General features: G+C 39.2%; 2 protein-coding genes across 7 annotated transcripts in view; both read right to left on the minus strand.

Moving 5' to 3' along the window:
- The window catches only part of LOC110710078 (ATP-dependent DNA helicase SRS2-like protein At4g25120), a 38,292-nt gene extending 29,715 nt beyond the window's left edge, over positions 1–8,577 (minus strand). For 2 of the 6 annotated variants that reach the window (XM_021888334.1, XM_021888333.1), the window contains exons 1-12: positions 8,304–8,566; positions 6,884–7,562; positions 5,860–5,901; positions 5,576–5,739; positions 3,904–4,099; positions 1,837–1,893; positions 1,624–1,729; positions 1,407–1,540; positions 1,115–1,189; positions 854–979; positions 595–726; positions 423–506 (exon numbers count right to left, since the gene is read on the minus strand). In XM_021888334.1, the coding sequence (XP_021744026.1) occupies positions 423–506; positions 595–726; positions 854–979; positions 1,115–1,189; positions 1,407–1,540; positions 1,624–1,729; positions 1,837–1,893; positions 3,904–4,099; positions 5,576–5,739; positions 5,860–5,901; positions 6,884–7,562; positions 8,304–8,440 (1,932 nt within the window). In that variant the 5' untranslated portion in view covers positions 8,441–8,566. Of the gene's footprint in view, positions 1–422; positions 507–594; positions 727–853; positions 980–1,114; positions 1,190–1,406; positions 1,541–1,623; positions 1,730–1,836; positions 1,894–3,903; positions 4,100–5,575; positions 5,740–5,859; positions 5,902–6,883; positions 7,563–8,303 lie in introns of all 6 variants that reach the window. The other 4 variants (XR_002509113.1, XM_021888337.1, XM_021888336.1 and 1 more) reach the window with 4 other exon arrangements.
- A 4,611-nt stretch (positions 8,578–13,188) lies between these two features.
- LOC110710077 lies at positions 13,189–16,785 on the minus strand. The gene is made up of 4 exons (XM_021888332.1): positions 16,364–16,785; positions 15,810–16,276; positions 14,593–15,647; positions 13,189–13,449 (listed from the first exon to the last, which is right to left on the minus strand). The coding sequence occupies exons 1-4, from the start codon at positions 16,783–16,785 to the stop codon at positions 13,189–13,191; spliced, it is 2,205 nt and encodes a 734-aa protein (XP_021744024.1).
- Positions 16,786–18,970: the final 2,185 nt, after the last annotated feature.

Here is an 18,970-nt window from a genome sequence, read left to right on the forward strand (position 1 = left end):
TTGGTGAACATGTCAAGTCAAGCTGGTGCACATTTTTATAAGATAAATGGAATGAGGTTCAAATTAACTTCGTGTGATAAAGGAGTCAAGTTTGATTTGGTTTCTTTCTCTAAAATTTGACCTATAAACTGAGTTCATATTCAAATTCAAGTCATACCATGCTGACATCAGCATGATAAGGACATGCTTCTTATGTTGAGTTCAAGCAGTTATAATGTCACTAAAACTACCATGGAAAGGTGTTAGCTTTTTTTTTATCCTTCTCATCAACAACCTAACTTTTACATCCATGAGGCCAAAATACTTATATTCAAGATGACATCAATGTTTCCATATCATTTAGGTTGTAAATTCCGACACTAACAAAAGGAGAAAAGATAACATCCAAAATAACTGTAATTTAATATATAAATTTGTTGAACCTTTTTTCTGTAGAATGCCACACCATGGACATTAAAAGGAATTTTCCTATCACGGAAGGTTGCTTGGAAAACTCTGCCTGACACCTATTATAATTTATGGGGTTAGGCTTCTCAATAGATAACGAAGAAGATAGTGAAATAAGTAAAAATTTATGGATAGCATAAACGTAACCTGCCTCCTGTAAAGAATTGCAATATTGCCAAACGAACAATTAGTTTCTGAGGAATTTGACACGGTTTCCAGTATTTTATCAACGACATATGCACATTGTGCATACTCAGTGTAACACTCCTTTAATGTTATCTGAAAAGAAGAAAACCCTCAGGAGTTTAAACAGAAACAGGAAAAAGAGAGAGAGAGAGAGAGAGACAGGATGTGAAGCAATGGCTTCACCGTGCCCATGTCAAATGTGACTAGGTGAATAATTTACCTTAGAACCAGAAGAATTATCCGTAAATGCTTGTTTCAATTGACTTCGCTTTACGTTATGCCGAATTAAAGAAGCAGCAGCATCAACGATACAGCGAGTAGATCGATAGTTTTTCTTTAGCCGTACCTGAAGTAAAAGCAGCATACTTATGTAAGGTATATCCCAAGATGAGAAACAGAAATATCAATAAATCTTGTAGAAGTTATAATCTTATCTGCAGATGCACTCTACATGAGACAAATTCAAAATTGCAAGGCAAACCTCTTTGTGGCAGGGGAAATCTTTTCGAAATGAGTCAAATCCAGATATGTCTGCCCCATTAAAACTGAATATGGACTGCAGTAGAAAATTTGACAAGTGTCAATTCAATTTCTGTCTGAAGTAAATTGGAAGATAAAGTTACAGAGAACCATAGCTTATTCACAGCATCACCATTTTTACTATCAATTCACACTAAAATACAGAAATACATGCACACACACACACACACAAAGGAAAAAGCACTAAATAAATGGGGAAGACAAAATGCAAAAAGAGTTTACAGAGAATTAACCTGATCATCATCACCAACAATAGTTATATGTCCATGGGATACTAGCAGCCTTAAAAGGTCATATTGCATAGAACTTGTGTCCTGAAACTCATCTACAATGATAGCTTTCCATGATGCTTGACATTCCTCCAGGACTAAGAAAAGTTCAAAAGTAAGAATTTATGTTTGTAAAAGAAATTCTTATTATATTGCCCATTTTAGTAGACAAGAGGAGAACCTTCAGGATAATCAGTTAGCAGCTTCGCTGAGCAGCTGATCAAGTCATAATAATCTAGAGCATTACAAGATCTTAATATGTCATTGTAATTGCTCAAGACTGTAGCCTGACGCAAAATCAGAACAAAAGTTTTAGGAAAATTTTACACGAAAGACGTGAGAAAACGTAAAAGGAAAATGATCATGCGAATTCAGGATAAAAGAGGGAACCTACTCCAAATTGATCACCCATTTGACGGCATTCTTCGGGCATCTTACCAGATGCTTTAGCCTGCATCAAAATTTGAAGGAAACAATAAGTACAATGACCTAATTTTACATACATAGATTAGGACAAATGGTTTCAATGGCTTCCCAATATAGCAGACTATGGCATTTGCATACATGTATTACTCTTCAGTAAATAGCATGATTAGTTAAATTTAAGATAAAATCAATTAACAAACATTTATGAAAGACAGAGCTTCATAACCATATCATTCAGAGTATGCAGGTTAATATCTAATGCCTTTAATCATAGCTGACTGATGGAACATGGCTGCTTATCTTACAAAAACCCAAGCCCTAACAAGTAAAAACAGGAATTTTTCTGTGTTGTCATCATAATTTAGAATTTTAGATCATCCATCATTCAACATTTGCAATTTCAAAAGTCATTTCATGCCTTTTCTTTAGCTTATGCCCTTCTCTAATTGACAAAACTATCAATTTTCAATACAAAACCCCCTATGGACACTCTAATGTTGCATCCTCATTTTCCATTGAACATGGTAAGGAAATAACTTGAATTTCAGATTTGTAAGGCTTTTTGTAAGTTTTATATAAGATACAAAGCAGTTAAACAAGCATTGCCACGTGCAGAAGATGAATGTGGAGGGGATGCGTATGTTGCGATGGATGTGTGGCTAAGGAATGAGATAATTAGGAAGAAAGTAGGGGTTACATCCACTGAATACAAGATAATGGAGAATCGCTTAAGGTAGTTTAGCCATGTAAGAAGGAGACCAAGTGAGGCTCCGATAAGGAAGCTTGAAGAGTTGCAAAGTGTTGGGATCGCGAGGGGTAGGGGAAGACCTAAAAAAACTTGGACGAGTGGGATCAAGAGTGATATGAGTGCTTTGGAAATTGAGGAAAATATGGTGTTGGATAGGGTGATATGGAGGGAGAATAATCACGTCAACAACGTGTCATGATTATATGAATACTTTTGTTTATTTTATTTTAACATCAACTTTTATTATATTACTTAATTGGTGTTTTATAAACTTTATTGACTTCCTTTGCTAAAGCTTTCTAAAACCATTATGTTTTTTACTCACACATTTTTACCGCTCCTTTAAAACTTTTTATAAAATTTTATTCTTGGTACTCTTCTAAAACTCTGAAATTCTACTTGGATGCTCTTTCTTTTACTCACTTTACATACCTTTTCTCAAACTTTTTCAATTGGTTATCTTGTTATGTCCTTTTCTTTTCGGACGATTCATGTTAGCCGACCCCAAATCATTTTGGGACTAAGGCTTTGTTGTTGTTTTTATTGAACCAAGCACTAGCCATTAAACAAAATACCAAGTCTTAAAAATGATTGTTTCCACGAATAATGTACTTTACTACAATGGAAGGTTCACTAAGGACTCAACCAAAGAGCGAAATCTTACATATTCATACATCAAAAGCTAATGCTCTCTTCAAGCAAAGCCTTTTTGAATAAGTGCCTATGTGGCCATTTATTACCTGATAAACAATTAATCTAGGCCCTTAAGTCACAAATAGATAGGTAAGATTAATTACTAGATAATTGGAATCATTGGGCTACAAATCAATCTCATATAAAACATTAAACTATACCCACAAAACTCTTTTCTTATTCACCTTTAAACAATAAATCCCCATTAGTTTTCTTTCCTATAAAATTGTGCCTAAGAGAAATGAAAACTTTACATGGTGGCAAAGAGAATAGTATATGGTGGAGTTAACAGGCAAAAAAGACACCAAAGGCATAATGTGTTATGAAATTCACTTATGCTTCCTTCTGTCAATTTATAATCTCGTATATAAGTTGATTTGAGAACATACTATTAATGTGTTTAATAGGGTTTATGGCACTTAAGGAGCATCTCATATCTAAAAAGCATGCACCTTTGTCATGCCCATAAGCTCCGAAGACCATTTGCACCATACTCATTTCAAAACTAAGTATGATGCAAAGCTTTAAAGCTTTCAAAATTTCAAGGTAGCTAAATATTGAAAGGAAGGAAGAAGAAGCTAACATTTTACACACCTTAGTCACAAATTTCTGCCATTTTTGGGACTTCTCCTTGAAATCTTGGATCTTAATATCATCGGCAGAAATATTTTTCTCACAATTATCAAGACTTTGTATTCCGCTATTGCTTTCAGTTAAACGGACTGCCTCAATAACTGCTCTCCTTTGTTGCCCATGCCCATAAATCAAGAATTCTGATGTTCGACCCAACCTAGAGTTGTTTCACATGGATAGAGAAGAAATTCTAATGAGAGCACACTAAAATATAAGCACTATCGACGGTAATTAGAGTTATGATTATAAGGTCAAAGCAATCTTATTAAGACAGCCAAATAACCTAAGAAGCCAACAAAAACTAAGTCTTCACAGACAGCAAGTTTGACATAGGATACATCACTAGCAGTTGAAATTGATTAAAAAATATAGAAAGTCTGCGACAAAATTTTTAACCACACAATTTAACCTTTAAACATAACTGTTGAATCTATCTTATTTTAAAATAAACAAAATACTCAGCCCTATTACTTCAATTCCAATTAACAGCTTCACAAGTCAATATCAGCATTTGGAGTTTGAAAACTTATCTGACTTTGTGCACTCAACCTTTTACGCGATTGAATACTATAGCTCATAAAAAAATTTGTTGTGTAACTTAATTTCAAATTTTTGAAAGTTCTATACATTTTTTTTAGCTACTACCTTAATTCTCAAAGTTTGACTTACGTTGGTTGACTCTTGTATCTAGGAATGTATGGATAAATGAATGAGTGTAAGAAAAGGCTGGATAAAGAAAAAGGCAGGTGGTACAAGAAAAAAGTGAATAAAGTGGGAGATAGTGAGAGGAAAAGTATAAATAGTGTGGGACAGGAGCAAGAGGGGTAAGATAGTTAAAGGGTTTGCCAAAATTGAATAAATGAAAAGTGAATAAAACTTATGGAAACATCCGAAACAGGAACGTTGGAAAGTGAGTTGAACATTCAAGAACGTAGGAGTACATACTATTACAACAAGAATCACCAAAATAGTATTAATTTATCCCCTTGAAACTTCTACCACAAATTAAAGCTCCTTGATTGAACTTAAAATCAATATTACAAATAGTGGTTCTTCTAATTTCAAGAAATTTACCAGATGCGCCAGAATAACAAGTTAGGGGATACTATAAACCTGAATGCTCCTAAACCCTACAAATCAGCCACATATTTCCAAAGTTAAATGTCATGTCACTATTCAACCACAAACTAGGCTAGCTCCTATGATGTCATATATCACTATGGCAGCATAAATTTTTATATGAACTAGCAATGTAACAACTAAATTAGATGGAGACATGGAGGTAGTTAAAAAAACCTAGGTAAAACCAACAGTAGTTTACCATATGAAAATAAGTCAGTCAGGCTGCTTCTGTATGGACAAGATCAATGTCTTATCAAAAATATTTTAATTTTCATAAAGCATGAATATTTTCCTTTCAAGTTATAAGTAATCCAAAATAACCATCATTATGAAATGGTAAGGATACTATAGATGCTTGCAACAACACTTTTTTGCAAAAACAAATGATAGTTGAGTGTTTCAAATTCAAACAATTTCTATCATGTATCCAACTCAATAACCAGTCAACTTTATTCAATTACTTTGAAATCCTTCAATTTAAATATGCAAGCAAAACACAGTTCTGACATACTTATCTGCATGAGCACGACAGAGTTGCAGAGAAAATGAATGGAAGGTGCTGATGGTTAATGCTTTGCCTACTTCCTTTCCAGCTACTACTCCAACCCGATCTCTCATTTCAGAAGCTGCTGCTGTTGTGAAAGTCATTGCCAGTATGTGGGATGGACCAATGCCCTAAACAAATCCTCCAAGAAGTAAGCAAGAAATAAAAACTTTTTCAGCAGCCTAACAGTTCTCTGAGACCTGGTTCTGTTACAAGTCATCAGTATTAGATTAGGAATAAGAGAGCATTACCTGATTTAACAGCATCAAAATACGCCCAACCATTGTCGATGTCTGATACATAAAAACAGGAAAAAATTACTAGTAATTTGTAAAGACAAAGCGTGTATGCGGTGTAGCTAACATGGATGCAAAACTACACTTCCCACATTCTATATAAGTCCTCATCTTTGATGGAAGAGGATTTGAAGGAACCTATTCTCAAAGAACGAAATCAAGAAAGTTTAAAGACAACAAAGGATAATAGTTATGGGAGTATCATTTCAAGACATTACATGATAGGCAAGAAAACATTGAACAATAGGAAACTTTTCTTCCGACATGGCGAAGATAAAAGAGATCATCAAAACTACAACCTCTACTTTATCAAATTAGTACCAGACCATTTGCAAAGAGCCAACAAAACATAATCATATTCTCTGTCTAGTTCATATAAACATATAGTTCAATTTTAAAAAGTAGAGCTATTAAAAGTAGGTGAGTAGACACTAACACATTACAGTTTTGGACTATCTTATATGGACTCAAATACCCATGTCTGACATGGGTATGTGTCCAAGCGTCCGACTCAGCTATTTTGTGAAAAAAAATCCATGGTTTTGAACCAAAAGTGAAGTTTCCAAGTGTCATACCCGTGTCCGAGTGTCGAGGGTCCGACATGGGTACTTGAGGTGAAATGAAGAGTCCATGTAACATAGGTTTTGGATCCACATGGCCATTACTCAAGGAATGATATAGTTAAAAGTAACTGATTTTTTTTCTTTTTTTTTATTTTTGGGATGAATAGACAATCAATTATTCATCTGTGGTACATAACAGTTCAAGCATTTCTTCGTTGTAGCTTAAACATCAAAACTCCTCACACTTCAGACTTATAATAGTCACTCAAAAAAAAAAAAAAAAAAAAAAAAAAAAGAGGGATTATATAATATGTAGGATAAGACATAATAGTGTATTATCAGCATAACTGCAAGAAAGAACACCTAAAGAGAATTAATAACTTTGAAGATGTAAAAAGTAGAAGATTGTGGCTGACCTTTCCACTTCCTGGACCAGCTACAACCATCAATGGGGTTGAGGCATCAGTAGAAGCAGCATCCAGTTGATCCTCATTAAGTGACTCCAAATACTTAGAATAAGATTCTGGCATGCCTGAACACTCTTTTGATAGTGTTATGTTTACTTTCCCAATGAGAGGTGATGAAACATCACCTTGAACATCATGTAGATTATCAATCTCGGTATGAAAGAAGGTCCTCGTATTGGAGTGGTTCCCATCATCAGGTTCAGTTTTTGGCATATGATCCTGTCTGGTATCTACTTCCCTCTCAGATTGTTTAGCTGAACTCCCATGAGTCCCATCAAGCAATAAATCGATTTCTTCAAAAATTGACGAGTCAAACTCTTCATCAAGAACACTGGAAACTGGTGAGCAGTGATTTATACTAAAGGATTTAGATCGTTGCACTTGTGCATTGATTGGAGTAGATAGACTCCCATCCCTGGAGCATCCATTGCTCTCACTTGTCGAACTATCCAATAACCTATCTGCAAAACTACGCATTGGCGAAGATACCTCAACATATCTGCTGTCACTTTGGTTGGATACCCTTGATGCAGATAAAGACTCCAAAGGTTTCTGCAACTCCTTCAGTGGGACTCTCTCAGTCTTAGGAACCCAAGTCGAACAGCTACTACCAAGTTTAGTAGTAGTCCTACAAGAATTGCACAAATTCACATGTATGATATATACACTGATACACATTAAACTGGCAACTATCACATACAAGTATATAGAACCATTCTTCTCAGGAACAAAAAATCACAAATACAGCACGCTCAGACTGCAATGCCACAGGGACTAAATGAAAACCAATAGCAAAGTAAAAGCTTCCTATAATCTCAACCAATTCATAGTATTTTCCTTATCATGCTATTCATCATCATTCGTGTTGCTCGGTATCACAAAATAAAATACATCCGACCCCAATCACAATTATAAACGAGATACATAACCTCCTACTTTAATATCTCGACTTAAATACTGCTAATTATGATTTGTTTTCTTTTGTTTTTTTTTTTTTTTTTTTTTTTTGTTGGTGTTTAGAGAGGCACAAGGGCGGGGGTGAGAATCTCCTGAAACTGGGAGAAAAGCTCTAACCACTTGAGCTATCCCTCACTCTCTCGTACCGCTAATTATGAATTGATACAACAATTAGAATCGATTAACAAATTAACATGGGCTCTTTTGAATTAATATAAGTGAATTAAGAAGTCGTCATCAAATTCACTGAGTAATGACCTTAATCCCATTAATTAAAATTAATACAATTGTTCTTCGAAACCGACTATAAAACCTAACAGAATAAAGAAATGATGAAATTAAAACTGAATTACAGCAATTGACGGAAAACAGAAAAAGGGTAAGATGCAAAAAGAGGGAAGAAAAAGCTTACTTGAGTGGGACAGAAAGAGGAGAGGAAAAGCGAGGCTTTTTGCGAGCAAGAAGGGCTTTGGCAGCTCTGAACCTGAGAGAAATTCGAGCTCGTTGTTCGGGTGTTAGTGAATCTTCTTGCGAGTTTTCTTTGTTCATGGCGATGGTCTGAGAACATAACACTGAGGAAGAGAAAAAATCGGCAATGGAGGAAGGTGGTGGTGGTTTGTTTGGTTTGAGAGTTTAAAAAAAAACATAGCGCCAACGCCAACCTATGTGACATTCCCAAAACTGGTAGAAATTGTTATATACTCGCTCACCCAATACACGGTGTGTCCAATGGTATTATTTGATCATTTCGATGATTATTTCTATTTCGAGGTTTTTTATGTGTCTTGCGGGAGAATTACAACATCAAGAATAGATCCACGCGCCTATACCTGCAAAACAACGGAGACTCCCGGGGGTGGGAGTTCCGCCTCCGACGATCAAGTTAGAACGTGTTCGGATGTAAAAAAGTGCGGAATGTAGATGGGATCAGGCTTCTCTTAGTGAGGAGTGATCTTTCGGCTATCTCAGACAGTCTCGAAATCCGAGCCTTAGCTCTCAAGAAGTGCAATTAAAGTTGGAGTTAATGTTCAGCAATTAATGTACACGTGTGTGTAATAATTTCTGAATGATTTTCCTAGGGGGAACATCTCCCTTTTATAGGGTCTCATAATGTGTGTCACTCCTAGGTTTATGGGAAACCTAGGTTTGACTAGGTTTCCTTGGAGTATGGGCCTTGGAAGGCTGCTTGTCCAAGTTGGCAATTTGTCTGGCACGTGTCATGCCATGATTGGTCCACTTTGGACTCTTCGCTGAGTGACACATCGGTCCACGTGGACGACACGTGGAGGGTCCTGACTGGTTCATATGGAGGACACGTGGCAGACGGATTGGTCCACATGGCGAGGTAAAAATCCCCTAACATCTGCCCCTCACAGGGGTGACGTGGCTTGCCACGTGGCGCCTGTGACAGATGTCACACTCTGATTGGCTAACAGTTTTTACCGTTTTTTTTTTTTAAAGTATCCCTTGGAATTACCCCCTTATAAATAGGGGATGTCCCAATCATTTGTTGGTAATTCCTAGAAATTTCAGACAGAACTCTTGATTTAAGAACTAGAAAGAACGACTGTCGCTTGCTACCATACCGCCTACTCTTACATCTGCCGAAGATTTTTCAAGCACCTTCAACTTTACAGTCTAAAGGTAACCACCTGTTTTTCTTTCGTACTTTCTCTTTGTTTTCTTTTTTGAAAATGGTATCCCAAAAGCACACGGCACAGCCTAGGTTAGTGATCAGCCGGTCACCGGGGACAGCTGAATCTAGAACTAGGAGTGTCGACTGCCCCTTGCTGGACCACCCTTTGCGAACTGCCCCGAGTCTGACTGTCTATGTGTCTGTGCAGGACACCATGGCCAGAACTAAAAGAACTGTAAGGGTGACAAACTCAGATGGCTCCTCCTTCTATGCGCCTGTCAGTGAGATATCTAACGTGCCGCCTGGTGCCCCAACGATTCCATTTTGGAAGAATCATGGGAGGAGGTTCAAAATGACATTCCGGGCTTTGTTGATCTAGCCCGTTAGGCAGACACTAGGTCCTAGAGCTCAGGCAGTGACTCTAAGCCAAGTACTTCAAGCAAATTCTCTAATGACTTTGAAGAGAGGCACTCTCGGCTGGAGACAGCGAGAGAATCCTTTTTAGTAGAAATGGGAGAAGACTGGGCGGAGCCGTCTGCTACCCGCCGAGAGCAATATGCCGCCTACTATCATCATGTTCCCGCAGGCAGGCGGAAAATGATGGTGGATAAAATAGGGAGCTTCAGAGTTATCCATGTCATGGGGCATGGTTATATCTTATGCACGCCGGATGCCGAGGACACTGTAGTCTGGGCAGAGGAGTCCAGCTATGGGGACGAATGTTTTTGGCTGCTATGAGGCGGCTATTAAGGCTGGCCTAAGATTTCCTCTACATCCGGCTGTGGAGCAAATCTTGGACGGATACCAGCTGGGTGTCTGGCAACTGACCCCAAACTCTTGGTTCAACATCTTAGGCTATGTTGCCGACTGCGAAATGCACGAAGTAGACCCCAGCTTTGAAGCATTCGCCCACATGCACTACCTCAACCGAACCTCAAAAACAAGCGGGACCGGCTAGTATGATGACTTTAGGGAAGGAGAACAAATCGAAAGATTGGAGAAACACTTTCTACATTGTCTCCAGCCTTGACAAAGTCAGAAATAAAAAGTTTAACAGGTGGAACAGGAACCCACCTTTCCTAACAGGCGGATCTGAGCTACCGCTTGTTCCTCGTAGAGCTAGAGAGGATATCCTTGACAAAGGCCTCTTCAAAGTGGTTATCCAAGCAAGCCCCGAGACTGGGGTGAGAGAGTTCATTCCCCAAAATTATATTCCCAAGTATAATTGGCTATACGGTGGGACATATCTGGCCGCCTGTGGCCTTAGTGGAGAGATGCCGAGAGGTAGTTGACCACATGTTCAAGTATTTTGTAAGACTTGGTTGATTTTGCGTCGAACTAACCCTTTAATTCATCATTTGCAGATAAAGCTATGGAGAAGCTCTCGGCATCAAAGAAAGTTGCTGCTCAATACCGCTTGGCCATCCTGAGCAAGCGGCCTGCTGAAGAGTCGCCTACTTCACAAGCGCCCAAGGTGAACTTCTCTTCCATTTGTCTAAGTCAAAATTGATTTGTTGTCGCCTGCTTCTCACTCTGTGGTTTTTGTTGCAGGGCGACCCCAACAAACCCTCTCCTCACTCACAGCCGGATCCAAAGATTTGGAAACAGACGACTGGTGACGTGACAACTCCTGGTAAACCTAGGAAACATGTGGCTAGTAGGCCAGGGAGAAGCCATCCTCCCAAGTCTCCAGTCCTCCTTCGGCCTCATAAGGAGAAGGAAGTGGTGGCTAAAGGTATCAAAAATTTTAATCCCTTACCTTACCCCTATAGGGTCAAGTTCAATCAGCAGTCGTCTAGTACCTCTGAAAATAGTCCGTCTATTGGCCGAGTTTACACCAAGTACTTAAAAAATGTTGATTCTGCAGATACCCCTCAAAGGCCAGATCTTCAACAGCTAGCTGAGCAAGACCATGATGAGAGTCGTCTCCCTTGAAGACAGGAAGTTGGTCAAGGGAGTCGGCACCCTCAACCTGGATGCCATCCTCGCCCTCTTAGCTGAGGTATCCTTGTAATTTTTTACTTCCTTTTTTTTTTTTTTACACAACTCTTAGAGCCGTCTGTTACTAATGTTCTCTTTTGCCGAATGCAGCCTATGCTGCGAGTGCACGGTCTTCGCAGGCCCATCAACGAGAAGACCAAGGAGGTAAAAGCTGCGAATGCTCGCTCCGCCTCTTCTCATGATAAGGCCATGTTTCAAATAGCTCAAAATGAAATATTGACAACTGACATACTATATTCACAGGCGACTGCCAACCTGCAGGTCAACGCTAACTTGGACGCTACGCAGAAGCGGGTCTCTGAGCTGGAGCAGCAGGTCAAGGACCTCAAGGCCAAGCTCGAGCCTCTCAAAGAGGCGGAGAGGGAAGCAGACGACCTTCGTACTCGCGTTGACAAACTGAAACAACGGTTGGCTAACTAGGAAGTCCAGCTCGCCAAAAATACACTTCTAGAGTCGAGGAGGAAAAGCAAGCCTTGGTCAAAGACATGATGGAAGACTGCAACATCATCATGAAGATGACCTGGGCGGCTCTTTTCCCGGACGCCAGCTATGAGGGCTGGAAGAATCAGTTTGTCGCCTCTACTCAAGAGTAAAATGAGAAGATCATGGGCTAAGGCCAAGATGGAGAAGTAGGGGGAGGGCGAGTAGTCTGATTCCGCATCCGGGGGGTCGGACCAGGAGGCGGAGGAAGCGGATGCCGAAAAAGAGCAGCAGCCGACTGGGGAACAAAAGGATGCGGCTGCTGATGCTGAACACTACTAGAAAACACCTTATTTATGACGGAAAAAATCCGTCGGTATTCCTTATAAATCCGTCGAAAAAGGCTGTTTCCGACGGATTTCCGTCGGAACACGTTGTCGGAAAACCCTTTGTAGGAATTTTGGCACATACGAGGGATTTTCCGTCGGAAAATGTCCTACCGACGGAAGTTCCGACGGATTACAATTTGTCGGAGCCTGCGTTTGACCAGAATTGGGAATCCGTCGCAAGGTTCCGACGGAAATAAACCCCTCGGAATTGTCCCGCCTTCCGACGGAATATTCCGTCGATACGTGCCCCCTTCCGACGGAATATTCCGTCGGTAGCTACCATCTTCCGGCGGATTTTTCCGTAGGTAACGCACAATGTTCCTACGGACTTTTCCGTCGCAATGTTCCTATGGAATATTATCCGTCGCAAGCTACCGACGTAAAAATTCGTCGGAAGGTTCCACCATTGCGACGGAATATAATTCCGTCGGAAAGCTGCGACGGAATAACGTGGGCGCTTTTACTAGTTTGACTATTCCCTCTTTTGGTCGTGGATACCCTTTCACACCTGTAATTCCTGCTTCTTATATTAACGATTGAATAAAATTATTGGTTTTTGTGCAAAAATAATTATATATATATATATATATATACTAATTCCAATGTCTACAATAAACACTAAGTTAATCTTAAATTAGAACTAACAAACACTAAGTTAATCAATGTGCATCAACTGCGCGAGTGCCCTGGCCAGCTCCACCACTACCCGGGTCGTCGTCTTTGGGACCTCGAAATGGAGGTCGCACGGTGGAACATGGGTCATTGGCGTAACGACCCATCATCCTCTCTTCCAACCTCTTCTCCATTTCTTCCATTTGGGATCTTACTGAGGCTTGAACTCGGGCTTCCATCTAGCGTTCCATTTCTTGCCGAAGAGCCTGCACCCTGGTTTTCACCTGATCCTGCATCTGAGAAACAAGGGAGGGCGTGTATTGGAGGGAAAATGTGGAAATTCGACCCATCTGGCTGCCATAGTAAAGGTCAGCACTTCCGCCAAGTCCCTTCACACGTCCTTTTTTGTTTCGACCACCCACGGTCTCCCAGTACAGCTCATTCAGACTCTTCTGAGTCCTTTGAGTGCTAGCCTCCTCAACCCTCTTTCGGTAGGCCTCCTATAAGAAAAACATATGAAAAGGAACAACAAGTTAGTAAGGTATACAAATAAGCTAAGCTTAGGGTACCATATTCATGAAAAAATAAACAAAGTAATATGACGTAGGTGACTTCATTTTCTTCATTTTCGACCAAATGAACTATTTATTTTTCTAAACATGTATATTATAGGTATTCTAAGGGGTAAATGACTTGAAATGCCAAAAAAAAAACTAACTTCCTAAGGTTTGGGACGCATTTTGAGCCAAATTGAACCAACTATGGCTTGTATGACCTATTCTTTGCCCATTTTCTAAGTTTTCGACCAAATGAACTATTTCTTTTTCTAAACATGTGTATTATAAGTATTCTAAGGGGTTCATGCCTTGAAATTCCAAAAAAAACTAACTCCCTACGTTTTGGGTCGCATTTGGAGCCAAATTGAACCAAGTATGGCGTATATGACCTATTCTTTGCCCATTTTCTTCATTTTCGACCAAATGAACTATTTCTTTCTCTAAACATGTCTAATATAGGTATTATAAGGGGTTCATGCCTTGAAATGCCAAAAAAAATAACTCCCTATGTTTCGGGTCGCATTTGGAGCCAAAATGAACCAAGTATGGCGTATATGACCTATTCTTTGCCCATTTTCTTCATTTTCGACCAAATGAACTATTTCTTTCTCTAAACATGTCTATTATAGGTATTCTAAGGGGTTCATGCCTTGAAATGCCAAAAAAAACTAACTCCCTAAGGTTTGGGACGCATTTTGAGCCAAATTGAACCAACTATGGCTTATATGACTTATTCTTTGCCCATTTTCTAAGTTTTCGACCAAATGAACTATTTCTTTTTCTAAACATGTATATTATAAGTATTCTAAGGGGTTCATGCCTTGAAATGCCAAAAAAAAAACTAACTCCCTACGTTTCGGGTTGCATTTGGAGCCAAAATGAACAAAGACTTGCCTATATAAACTATTATTTGCACATTTTCTAAGTTTTTTACCAAATGAACTATTTCTTTCTCTAAACATGTATATTGTAGTTATTCTAAGGGATATAACACTTGAAATCACATAAAACTACAATTCCCTACGTTTTGGGATGCATTTGGAGCCAAAATGAACAAAGACTTGCCTATATGAAATATTATTGTACAGGACCACATAACTTCCCCTCGTACGGCAAATGTATAAGAAAATGCTCCATGGATTTAAAGAATGTAGGGGGGAAGATCTTCTCAAGCTTACAGAGGATCTCAGGTATGTTTTTCTCCAATCGCTCCATGTCACTAACTGATGTTGTATAGCAACACAAGTCGCGGAAGAATTGGCTGATCTCTATAATTGCATTCCAAATATGGCCAGGGAGCAATTCCCTCAAAGCTGTGGGCAACATCCTCTCCATGAACACGTGACAGTCATGGCTTTTCATTCCATAGAGCTTATACGCTTGGAAATCTACGCATCTGCTCAAATTTGAGGCGTAACCATCAGGGAACCGCAATTGTTTAACCCACTCACACAAAACGTTTCTCTGAGCCTTGTCAAGAGCGAATGGAGCCTTTGGAATTATCTCTTTTCCTCTATCATTCTTTTCAAGATGAAGCTGGGGACGTTTACAATATTTAGCAATGTCATTCCGAGCTGAAGGCGTGTCACACGTATGCTTTTTCACATCCATTACAGTGTGAATTAACTGATCAAAGAAGTTCTTTTCAATGTGCATGACATCTAAGTTGTGACGAATGAGGAGATGCTTCCAATATGAAAGCTCCCACAAGGTGCTTTTCTTGAACCACCCCTTCTTTTCATTTTTCAGCCTTTTAATGGAATCGGGTCCATCTGTAGCCTTCGGAAGGTCCTTAACACATTCCCACAGCTCCTCTCCTGACATGATGTGTGGAGGGACTCCTTTCTCTACTTTGCTTTTACAGAATGTTGTTTTACTGTTCCGAAAAGGGTGATCTGTCGGAAGGAATTGCCGGTGGCAATCAAACCAAGAAACTTTACCACCATGTTCAAGCCAAAATGCTTTGGTCTTCTCCATGCAATGTGGACACGCTTTCTTACCAGCCGTGGCCCAACCAGACAACATGCCATAAGCCGGGAAGTCACTAACGGTCCATAGGATGGCTGCTCGAAGATTGAAATTCTGTTTCTTCGAAATATCATAAGTAGTCGCGCCAACTTCCCACAATAGTTTCAACTCCTCTATCAGCGGTTGCATGTAAACATCCAAGTTGCCCTTAGGGTTTTTAGGACCAAGAACGAGCAACGAAAGGAACATGAATTGTCTTTTCATGCACATTGAGGGAGGCAAGTTATAAGGGGTCAAAATGACAGGCCAACAAGAATATTGTCCCCCAAACTTACCATGAGGAGCAAAACCATCTGTACACAAGCCAAGTCTCACATTACGAGGCTCAGAAGCAAACTCTGGAAACCGACAATCGAGGTGTTTCCAAGCTGCACTGTCACTAGGGTGTGCCATTGTGCCTTGAACTCTGGGATTTTTCGAATGCCATGTCATTTCCTCCAAAATGTTCTTCGTTGAAAACAGTCTTTGCAACCTGGGTGTGATCGGGAAATAAAATAGAACATTCAAAGGCACAAGGCTACCTTTGGAAGTCTGCTTGTATCGGTCGCTGCCACAAACCCGACATTCAGACAACTGAGCATCATCCTTCCAAAATAACATACACCCTTTCGGGCATGCATGAATCTTTTGATGGGACAGTTCCAACCCCTTCACAATCTTCTTCACCTCGTAGAAAGTGTCGGCCATATGGTTGTTGTTCGGAATCGCCTCACTTAGCAAAGAAGCAAACCCATCAACACATCTGTGAGGCAAATTATACTCACATTTTAGACTAGTGATTCTAGCGGCCATCTCTAACAAAGACAAAGAACTCCCTTCGTATAATGGCCTTTCAGAAGCCTTCAACAAATCCAGAAAATGCTTAGCAGTTGCATTAGGCTCCTCTTCTGATGAAACACTAGCCTCCTCGGAGTGCCCTTGATCTTGACTATGACCAAAAGCATCCAAAACCATGTCACGATATTCATTGGACCGCCGTTCGGGAACTCCCGGATACCCTTCCCCTTGACACATCCACTCATAGTAGTTAGGTACGAAGCCCTTGCCATACAGATGAATTTTAACCGTATCCGCATTCCAAAGGCGTTTGTTCTTACATTTAACACATGGACACCTAACCTCATCCGGATTACTACTCTCGGGATGATCTGTGACGTACTGAATGGATTCATCAACTCCTTTCACGAAATCTGGATTAATACTTTGCCCAATCGTCCTTTTATACATCCAGCTACGTTCTATTCGTTTCATGATTACAACTTCTACACAGCTCACGCATATGTACAATCACATTAGTCATGAACGGTATTTCCCAGTCATTATCCACCAAAGTGTTATGGAAATGCAAATGAGATTTGAAATACTTCCAAAGGGTCCTTATCACTCCAACCTAACCCATCCTTGTACGTTTATTCTCACTAGTGAATGTAACCCGAGTTTTCAATTCTATGGAAAATCCGCCAGCATTTCCCTACAGTTCTCCAAGTACACGATGTAGGCGATTAAACACACCTACATATGTACCCAGAGAACACAGTAGAGAAATGCATGAAAAGGCAGGATTTTCCCTAGAATAAAAAACAAGGCTTACATTCACCACCTAAGTGAGAATAAGCGTACAAGGACAGTCCCAACCGGGGACTATCCAAGACATACTCCTAATGTGTATGCCTTGAACGGGTATCTAGGCATATGATTATGCAAATGATTCATTTATTATATATATATAAAGTGAAGAACATATGCATTAAACTAAACAGAGACATATCATAATTAAACTAAACTAAGCAAATAAATAAGCACGCTTATTAAATATTATATTAAACATTATATCAAACATAAATAGTAAACTAAATACACTAACATACACTTTATTAACCAAAACTAAACCAAATCTAAATAAACTAAACTAAATTAAAATAAACTAAACTAAACTAAACTAAACTAAAATAGACTAAACTAACATACATTATTACCCTAAACTAAACCAAACTAAACTAACGTGTTATAATACAGTAATTAAAAAGTAAACTTAAATAAACTAAACTAATCTAACATATTATAACACAAACACATTCATTTCAAATATTTCAACAAATTAAAATATAAATACAACAAATTGTAAATACAATAACTAAAAACAATAATAAACTAACATATATCTACACACCATTAGGAACTAACATGCCAAGTATAAACTAAATTTATAAATTTAGCTTTAAAATACTATCTAACCTGTAGATCTGAGTTTGTTATTGCCAAAGAAACAATTCAATATACAAAACCTACAAATATTCAAATTCCAAACAAAAAATTAACAAAAAATTAAAGTATAAACTACATTTATGATTTAAGCTTTTAAGTTTATGCTTGCATTTTGTATAAAAAAATAAAAATAAAATATGTGTACTTATGTAAAAAAATAAAAAAAAAAACCAAAAAAAAAGGAAACGGAAACTACCTGCTGGCGGCGGCGGCGGCTGGTGGTCGTGGTGGTTGCAGACCTGCCGGCGAGTGAGGCTTTGGGGTTGGTCGTTGTTAGTAACAACTCCGGTACGCCCTAGGTGAAAGGTGGTGGTTAGGGTTTTCCGGAAAAAATTAAAAAAAAAAATAAGGAAACTTACCGGCGGCGGTGCAGCAGCGGAGGGGGGCGTGGTGGCGGCGGCGACAGGTGGGCGTGGCCCTTTCTCTCTCGTCCTCTTCCTCTCTCTTCCTGTGTCTCCCTCCCTTTCTCTCTCTTCCTCTTTCTCCTTCTCCCTTTCTCTCTCTTCCTCTTCCTCTTCCTGTGTCACCTTCCCTTTCTCTCTCTTCCCCTTTCTCTTTTTTTTTGGTTCTGTGTTCTGTTCAGAAAAGTTGCATTTTTTTAATTGTTCTCAGCTTCCGACGGAATTTATTCCCTCGAAAATATCCGGTTCAGACGAAAAAATCCGTCGGAACCTGATACTTCCGAGGGAATAAATTCCGTCGGAAGCCTTTCCAAGGGAATATTCCGTCGTAAGCGAAACATAGCGACGGAAAAAAAAATCCGTCGGAAAGTTTCTGAGGGAATATTTTGTCGGTAGAGGACTTTTCCGACGGATTATTCCTACAACTTCAATTTCCGCCGGAATTTTTGAATTTTCCGAGGGAATTATATTCCGTCGGAACAATTCCCTCGGAAATAAGCCTATTTCTAGTAGTGGAACAGCCCCCTCCTGCTACTTAAGCTTTTCTTGTTTTTATATCAACTTTCTTCGGCCTGCGTGCTGCTTGCTTTATATCATTACCCGACCAAGGGTTCGGGGTTTATTGACAATTTTAACATTTTTTTCGGTCTTCTGGCCGACTGTTAATATGAATCATCCGGCGGTTTTGTCGAATTTTCCAATTTGCACTTTGCTTTGAATTTTTACATTTCATAAATTTTGCTAAGTATAGCTTGCCTTTTTGTATGAAT

The sequence above is a fragment of the Chenopodium quinoa genome, unplaced genomic scaffold (genome assembly GCF_001683475.1).
Source record: "Chenopodium quinoa cultivar QQ74 unplaced genomic scaffold, ASM168347v1, whole genome shotgun sequence".
Lineage (NCBI taxonomy): Eukaryota > Viridiplantae > Streptophyta > Magnoliopsida > Caryophyllales > Amaranthaceae > Chenopodium > Chenopodium quinoa.

Coding starts and splice junctions, on each gene's coding strand:
- LOC110710077 (XM_021888332.1), bottom strand. CDS start 16,785: ATGAAACGAATAGAACGTAGCTGGATGTATAAAAGGACGATTGGGCAA. Junction 16,277..16,363: donor TTGTTGAAGGCTTCTGAAAG/GCCATTATACGA, acceptor TTTGCCTCACAG/ATGTGTTGATGGGTTTGCTT. Junction 13,450..14,592: donor AGGGGAAGTTATGTGGTCCT/GTACAATAATAT, acceptor TTTTTCTTATAG/GAGGCCTACCGAAAGAGGGT.